We start from the raw sequence: 9,229 nt of genomic DNA, 5'->3' as shown, positions 1-9,229 counted from the left end.
CCTCCTCCCAGCACCAAAGAAATGGTAAGGCCCGTCTCACCCCTGGGACTCGGAGAGGTGCCCACGACAAAGATCTGTAAGACTGGGGGCACTCCACCAGGTGTCGAACAGTCAATGGGACCATGCAGTCATCAAAATGGGGAGGGGGCACCCTCTCCATTAAAAAAAAAACATGTGTCAGCTGCGTGTGGCCAATGCGGAGGTGGACCAAAATAGTCTTCTAGCGGCGTTACAGTCCCTGATATCCCCAGGCACCCAAAGCAGGATGAATGTTGCAGAGCTTGTTTGCTCCAACAGCATCCCACCTGCATTGCTAACTTGAGTGGATGTCAGCTCTTATTACTGGCTTCATATCAGAAGCAGGTAGATGTTAATGATGTGCCACAGAGTGAGGAGCAGCTGTTTTTGCCACAGCAAACAATGAAATTCTGGCCCAGATGTTGAAAGAGAAACAGCCACTCTAAAATAACTATAACCAAGGGATGAGGCAATGAGATACTTGCAAAGGCCTGGAGAGCACTGTGAGAATTGCTAAATATTGTAAAATCACAATGAGGTCGGGTAAAAATAATCTTGAGGGCAAGTAAAATACCTGAAAGCTCTTCTGTAAAACAGCTGCCGTAGCGGGTAGACTACTGTCACGGCAGAAGTTGGAAAGACTACCGGTACCCAAAAACCCACACCTACATCTGACGTTGAGTCCTCGGTGTAAACAGGGATAGTCCCTCTGTGAGACGAGGCATGCTCTAAAAAAAAAGAGAATGAACCACACAGGGAAGGAACAAGTCCTTCCTTATTTTAAAATACTGACAAACTTGAACTTCAGGGAGAATCCACAGGGCAGCTCTAGGGAACTGCTTGGGGCATATCTGAATAGGAGAAAGACAAAGAAGACTCGCAACCTTCCTTATCCTGAAGTCAAAAGGTCGCGCGAGGCTTGGATGTTAGGTGTAGGGTGGGGACATATTCTCGTCAGCTACACAAGTGTTGGTTACAGATTGCAGAAGGCAACTGAGGCAAAACCAACACTGGACCTGGAGATATTGGCATCGAAGATCATCGGGTGGCTCATCAGCAACAACCAGTAGACTTGGAATTGGCTAGAACCTGAAAGCACCAGTCACACCCCAGCATGATGAATAGAGTTCAGTGTAGTGAGTCTAACCTCAGTGGCTGAGGAGCACACCTCACACCCATAATCCAGTTTGGGTCTAACTAGTACTATGTGGTAAAGGTGTAGCAGAATTCGTCGGTCAGCACCTCAAGAAGTGTGCCCCAAGATTTTCAATAACTTGAGAGCATACTAAAGACTCTTTCAGGTAATAAACATGTGGCTGCTATAGAAGCTGGTTGTTAAGATAATGCCCAGTAAATGGGTCTCTGTGACACAGCACAGGCAACCATAGAGCTGTAGATTGGAATTGAGGTGAACACCTTGGCGGCAGCAGCAGAAATGCATGGTAACAGTCTTCAAGGGAGAAAATTTGAAACCATGCTCTGTGGTCCAATGAAAAGCCTTATCTAGTGCAAGTTGCATGTGACGTTCAGCCACTAACTTGCGGGAAGCTGCATACCAAGTGGCCAAGTTGTCTACATACAATGAGAAGCTGTTACCCCATTTATTGCAATGGTCCTGAATATGTGGTGCTGACATTTCTGTGGCAATGTGGACCCTAAAAGTCCAACAGCCCAAGAACTGACCTATTATTGATGGTAAATTTTCCTGCAAGCCAAAATTATGAAGGTCCTTAAAGATGCCGAATCTCCAAGCTGTGTCATATGCTTTCTCTAGGTCGAATAAAATACAGATGAGATGTTGGCAATGAGCAAAGGACTCACAGACCGAGGACTCAATACAAACAAGAGCATCTGTTGTTGCAGCATCATCCGGAAGCCAGATTAATATGGTGAAAGAAGGGCATTCTTCCCCAGGTAGTATACTAATCGAGACTTGACCATCTTTTCAAACAGCTTGCAGATACAGGAGATAAGAACTATGGGGCAATATTCTCGAGGGCAAAAAGCCTCTTTTCAAGTCTTCTTGAAAGGCAAGACAGTAGCCTCCCACCATGAGAATGGGGTTGCGAATAGCGAAGTAGTATTCTTTTACCAATAAAAAATTCCAGGAATGTTGAATTTTCCGGGTTTGAGAAATTTGTATCATTACCGGGAAATCTCTCATTCCCGGAAGAGCTCTGCATCAATTATTCAAGTTAGTGGGGAGCTGAATTATATCAACTGTAGCTATACTACCACAAAGAATCTCAAGGGAAAATATAGTTTCTATTATTAGTATAAAAAAATAAGTAAAATAAAATCTAATCATGATTTTTTCACTCTGATTTAAATCATATTAACTCTGTCTTGAACTACAGAAATTCCAAAACTAAGCCCTGGACATAAAGAATTTGTTGAAGATCTTCACTTTCAGTAATTACATTCCCAACAATCTAGACTTACCTTTAAATTTAAATAGTTACTGGTATTCTCTTAAAAGAAGCATCACTACATACCTCTGTCAATTTGCTGAAGCGGACGGACTTTACTGAAGAGTCATCAGATTCTCCATCAGAGCTTTTTTCTTGCAATTCTTGTAGTTTCAGAGGAACATACTTTGGTTCACTCTGAAAATAAAAGAGAGGGCTTGGTGAGTGGTGTTAGGGCTCTGAACATTTTGAAATAATCATGAAACTACAATACAATTATGTCCCTCTGAAAATATCATAACTTTTTCATACAGCAATGGCCAACTCAAGACTAAATTATTTATGTTAACCTCGACTATACTGTGGTCATACCTTGTTATCCATGAAAAAGAACTGACACGCTTCATATGAGAACACTTTGGGGAGGGGAGGGGGGGCAATACAAAAAATCCAGGGATTTATGGTCCTTTTAACTAATCAGTTTCCTTTCATAGTGGTTCTCCAATGATCAGGTTTAGCTAACACGAAGCTGTGGCCTCTTGAGAGTACAGTAATTGGTACAATATTGCATTTCCAAATTTTTGAGAAGTGAATGTTTTAGTATTTATGCAGTAGCTAGTAAACCTCAATCCTATGTCCAATTTCCCTCTGTCTTGTAATGTCTATGGGCCCAAGGATTTGCATCTGTCCTCATATGACAAATGCCCTGTATGCTAACTCTGGGACTAGATTTATTGCTACATGCTGCATTTTGGGGGGAGTAATTCATTATATTTGGCTAGAAAAAGTGACCAGTATTAAACTCATAGTCAATGATAGGTCTGACTCGTGTCAAATAAAGTGGTACAAATATATCCTTATTTATAAAGGTAAAGATACTCTGTATTAGCCAAGTCTACCATTGGCTTTAGCTGCAACAGTGGAAAGCAGGTTTTTCAATAATTACAATCGAAAGGTTGAGTACATTTTCACTTGTGTACAAAGAAATGTATGTGTTTGCCCTCAGGACAATTTTTTTTTACCTGTATTGCATATATATATGTGTGTGTCTACACACATACACAATACAGGTAAAGTAAATTACTGTCTCTAGAACGAATGCTCCTTGTCCCAGCAGTGAAAATGACGGCAACTTTAAAAATACCCGCAGACATTCTTGGGTACATCCAGGGTGTCATCATGCGAATAATAGAGGACTGCGAAATAAAAATTAACGAATTATTCGGGCGTACTGTACATTCAATATAAAAAATTTTCCCAAATCATCTGTGCACTTGTGCTCTTCACATTTCTTTTTCATCACTCATAATGCACAGCAGATTATAATCAGTTATGCTGCCATTATAATGTTTCCTAACAAATGCAAAAGTGATGGTACTGAATCAACACTTAAACTCTGTGACCATGGTGTAGGAACCACAAAAATTATGGCTTTGAAAAAATGTGATAAATTATTAAGTGTTCAATATTTCAGCCCCAAGTTAACCCCTTCACTATGGGGATGCCACTCTTTTAATGTTTTATTTGGTTAATGCCAAATAATTTGATTCAGCAGAGAGCCCCTAAACACAAGGGGTTTATTAGCACACTACAGTATACACTGTACAGTACGAATATAGGTAAAAAAAGACAGAATAATACCGTTTCATTTTTTTTTCAGTGATAAACTATGTTTCATTGAAATTAAAACAGTATTTAGTAAGTAAAATACAGATACAAAGGCCAAACCAGCCTAGTGAGTGCCAGGGCACTCTTGGAGGCACCTGAAAAATACTGCACATTTATCTCAAGGCACTCACAGTTGACCCTTAATTTACACAGTACATACAGTACTATAGTTATACAAGGTATTCTTCAAAAACACTGAACAAACAGAAGCCATGTAAAAATGAACAACGAGCCAAAGTCTTGAGGCTTTTTTCAGGTATCCCCAGGTGCTTAGGTCTGTCTCAAACAATGATGCAGATTTTTGCTCAACACCTTTGAAGACCACAAATTTATTTATTCATTGTCAGGTCTGTTCGGAGAGATCAGTCAGTTGGTTTATCAGGGCTAGGGTAGTGAGAGTTACCTCACTTCAGCGAAAGGTTGACCGTAATACTGTATGATGTATGATAAACAATGAAATTGATTCATATCATATCAGTTCAGCAAGGCAGTCAACCAGGTGTATCTTTCGTGTGTTTGTGTGTGTGCATCTGTATGCCATGACATCACACCAAGGGGAGGGAGCACGGTCTGGGTGACAAGCCACTGACTCGGTTAAAGCCTCCTGCCTACCGAATCCATACAAACATTCACTTCCCACACATACACACCCATGCTCTTAAGTTTTCTTATTTTATAGCTTTATACTATTTATTTTTATTTTTTTCAAAGCCACATTAGAGTGGCGAGTCAGCAACATAGCTACAGCCCACTGCCTCCCAAGTTCGTTCGTTCATTCTCTCTATCTCTCTCCCACTCACACACACACTTCGCTTTTCTTAGTTTATAGTTTATTGCATATTAATTATTTCTAGGCCACCTTAGAGTATTATAATGATTTTTCCTCAACTTTTATAGCATTACTGTTGTCTTTTATTGTCGTTATGAAAAAGTGCCAGAATTAAGGTAGAGGGGCTCCATAAATGGTTGTAGAACACATCCCCATAAGATTAAGAATTCACTTTGTGATTTCAAGTCAGGCGAAGTTTTTGCAGAATGTAATCCTCGCATGAAGCAAGGGTCAGAGGAATTATGCTTACAAACATACAAAAACACCCGGAAAACACTGAACAGTTGATCAACTGTCATTTCTAAATATCTAATATCAGTCTGGCAGCCATTATCTTGGCATAAAAAAATTAAATTGTCTCTGACTCAGTGTCTGGGTCTTAACCACTTTGGCCTCAGCTCTAACTGGGCCCATATGCTGAATTAGCACTAATGACTTGGTTAAATACTACAGGTATCGTAATTCAAGTGGATTAACAATAATCTCCACTGTTCATGTTATGCCAAGCACCAAGAGGTTGAGAATACTGTTATACAGATCTCTCTCAAATGTAAATTTTTATGACAAAACCATCTCAAACAAAAAGAAAAAATCAAAGTTTTTATCCATTTTATGTAAAGTACACACAACAATATAATAGACTGGAGCGGACCTTTTCAGTTCCGAATTTCCCCTTCATTAGATATCCTAAAAATGTCATTCCTTACAGTAATATACCTTTAACTTATACTTTCTTATTATCAAAACTGTTAAACACACATTCAACATATATAATTCTATCTTCAGTACAACTTCCCTCTCACAGAACATTACAACAATGGTGAATTTCTTTCACACATTATTATTTTCAACAAAATCTATAACTAAAAATTTTATTAAAAATTTCATCATTGTACTTTACCCTAATGACCTGATACAACAGATCACACACACAACTACTAATCCTCCCCCAAAAGTAGATTTTACATTTCACACACAATTTATTCTCATTTAAGTTCTAAATTCACTCCCTCATTTTTCATATTTCTATCATCATAAACCCCAATAAATATTTGTTTTAATTTTTGAGTTGAATGCCAATTTATTTTCCAATTCTTCAACAAAATTTTCTTCCTATAATGCATTCTTAACTTCATATCTTTGAATGCTAACAACTCCTGTACATATGACTGGCAAAAATAATTTAGAGACACCTTTTCATCATTGTTGTTATAAATCGTTCTAGCTTGTTGAATGGGTAAATAGTGCCACAGGACCAAATGTGTCAGTTGAGCATTCGCATCACTGTCTCTCGCAACACTAGATGCCAGCTGGTCCAAAGTGAAGATGGGCACAGGTGGAGGGGTGCGCCTGTCTCTCGTCTGCAAGAGCTTCATATTAATAAGAAGAGTAATAAAAATAAATACTTCTATAATATACATTACAATAATCAGTATAAACCCTGATAATTATTGGTAAAACATTAAAAAATATTTTCCATAAATTTGATTAAGATTTCCTGACATTTTCGCCCCCAGGCCCCGATGTGGGTCAGTGACCTGTGCCCGGGTGGGCTAATCCCTGTAAAAAATAATAATAATAAAATGGATAAAAACTTGGGAAAAAAATAAATAACAAAATGGGGGTAATCAGCCTCAGGTACGTAGTCATCTGAGGTCCTCATCAATGACTTAGGTGAAGGTTTCTGAGCACAGTAAAACTCCACACAGTGCAGTAGCTGCATTCTCAGAAAATGCCAGGTCATGCAAAATAGCAACTTCTAAAGAATTAATGTATTCTCTGGGTTTCAGATTGTTCATAAAACTTGTTAAAAGTAACCTTTTGACAAGTGTTTAAGTATAGATATTCCTCACTATATGCAGTCTGTATACTGAATAGACTTTTGTATAGAAGAAATTTTTAAGTAAGTGAACACTTTTCACTATGTGCTACATATATTCATTAATACATAATTTCTCCTGTCATGCAAATTTTAAACAGGTGTACCCAAACAATTTTGGACCACACCACTCTACTACAACCTATGCAGTTGCAATACATTTATCCATCAAGTTAAATGAGACTAGTGAGGTGGATATGCAATGTGGCACTGAAAGACAAAAAATCCTTTTCAGAGGTAAGAGGGTGGCTGGTATTGAGTTCTATTGGCAAAATTCTGTGTAGCAGTATGCTGAGATGGTTTGGAATTTTGGAGAATGAATCACACTAATTAGGTCAAGAGGTGTATGAGTCTAAATGTGGGGGGAGAAGAGCCAAGAATGACATGGGGAGAGGTTGTAAGAAATGACATTAAGAGTTAAGAACCTGACAAGAGGGAATGCAAAAGACTGTAGAATGGAAAGTTGCCATCAGATAATCACGGCTAATCCACACAAGCGTGGAAAATGGTTATAAAACACTTTGCCCAACCCGGTCTTCAAACAATTGTCTTTCCCTCATAAAAAAAACACCACACTCCTCCACCAGTCTTACCACAACTGCCACACAATAAATTTACTGTTATTTTTACATTAATTTACACCTAATTTAGAGATATAGAAAAGAAAGGTATCGACAGCAGTGACAATAACAATGACGACTGACCATCAGAACTCCCCAATGCTAATGGTAGAGATAACAATGAGGGACATGAGCAATGAGGAGTTTGGAGGCTTATCAACAACATGCTTTTACACCAGATTTGAGGCTATAATTGAGTCTCTTTCTGAAATTGTTGGAACAAAGCCAGCAATAAGAAATTACTCTATTTAGCTATGAAATATTATGCTTTAATAATTGCTGTATCACCTTAATATAAATGACACAAAATTATTGTAAGGATTAAGGCGCAAAATCTATTTATACTTTGCATAATTTGAACACTGAAGTGAAGGAGTTAATAACACAATTAAGTACTACATCACAACTACAAATGGCAAGTACAATTCAACATACCAAACGTCTGACAGCGGTAAATCTTCATCCTCCATTGAATCCACTTCCTGTAATAGCAAGAGAATATTAGAAGCATACTCAACTCAACACTTAATGTTGTCTGGATGTTATTTATGGAAATTTTTGAGCTAGAAAGCTTAAATTTGGACACATTACTGACCAAGTGCTTTGACAATACATTTTTCACTTCATATTAATATACACTCCCTCCCAGTGCCTCTTCAGGTGATGCAGGAAGAATGGGCTGTACAATGAACATACTGTACATCACTACTTGCTTTGCTATTGTTTTTTGTTGAACACATTTTCTTATATTTTTAATTTTATATTTTGCAATATTGATGGAAGTGTAAAATATTTAATTTTTGGTGAACATAACACACATTGAACTGCATGTATGAACTAGCCAATTTGTAAAGTATTGATTGATAAACGATAAAGGTTTTACTGTATTAACCCCTTCATTGTCTCTTAAATATTTCATTTGGCTAATGCCAGATGATTCTATTCAGCACAAGAGGAAGTGAAGGGGATAAAGGGGAAAGAGAAGGCAAAGTTATGAAATAAAATGGTGGTCTGGAGGCCTTGGAAATAAAAGGAATAACCAATGCCTTTTGTAATCAGTAAATATTCTACAGTATGTATAGCATGACTCAAGTCTAGTTAACACAGAAAAAAGAGCAACACAATTACCCTAAAGAAATTTATTTCCATATCACATATAAAAAATAAAAAAAAAATAATCTAATATGAATTGCAATAAATAACTTACCTGGTAAATACTCTCATCGTGGTTTCTTTGGGCACATTGGTGTCTCCAGGGGCTCCAAAATATAAATCCCAGCAAATATAGTGAAAACATACTGGTCTTTAAGTATGTACTGAAAAAAGGTTTATTGAAGCCGGTATCATTGAAGATATACTGAAAATAAAATTTGAAAAATATAAAAAAGTCTATTATTTTTCATCCCTTATACTATATATTTATTTTCTCTTAATGTTACATACAGCGTATACTAAAAAGAAAGTGTTTCAGGCTCAAGAGAAACAGATACCCTCCCATTATTTGCTGCTGATCATTCATTAATAACTTGTGCATAAGATGTGTTCTGCTACAGTGCTTCCCTTCCACAACACAATCTAAAGATTTCCATCTGCTTTACCCACATTACTTTAGTAAACCTAATACCACCCCTCAGTGGCAGGTCCATCCCCATAAACTACTCAACACCATGATCTCTGCTTCTTCCCTGTTGTCTATTCCCGTTTTATCCATTAAATACACCAGCCCATTCTTTCATCTCCTTTTTGGTCTTCCACTTTCTCTCCTACCATTTACTTTTTTTTTTTTAATCCTTGTTCCCCCGTCTTC

The 9,229-nt window shown here is 37.7% G+C and overlaps 1 protein-coding gene across 2 annotated transcripts in view; it reads right to left on the bottom strand.

The window, feature by feature from the left end:
- Positions 1–1,780: 1,780 nt before the first annotated feature.
- The window catches only part of LOC121865621 (solute carrier family 35 member F5-like), a 27,330-nt gene continuing 19,881 nt past the window's right edge, over positions 1,781–9,229 (bottom strand). Inside the window, exons 3-5 of one of the 2 annotated variants that reach the window (XM_042365144.1) lie at positions 8,630–8,779; positions 7,858–7,904; positions 1,781–2,624 (exon numbers count right to left, since the gene is read on the bottom strand). In XM_042365144.1, coding sequence (XP_042221078.1) covers position 2,624; positions 7,858–7,904; positions 8,630–8,779 — 198 coding nt within the window. In that variant the 3' untranslated portion in view covers positions 1,781–2,623. Of the gene's footprint in view, positions 2,625–5,515; positions 6,294–7,857; positions 7,905–8,629; positions 8,780–9,229 lie in introns of those variants that run through there. The other variant, XM_042365142.1, reaches the window with a different exon arrangement.

This window comes from Homarus americanus, unplaced genomic scaffold (assembly GCF_018991925.1).
Source record: "Homarus americanus isolate GMGI-L3 unplaced genomic scaffold, GMGI_Hamer_2.0 scaffold21036, whole genome shotgun sequence".
NCBI lineage: Eukaryota > Metazoa > Arthropoda > Malacostraca > Decapoda > Nephropidae > Homarus > Homarus americanus.
This window is presented reverse-complemented; position numbering and strand designations above follow the sequence as displayed.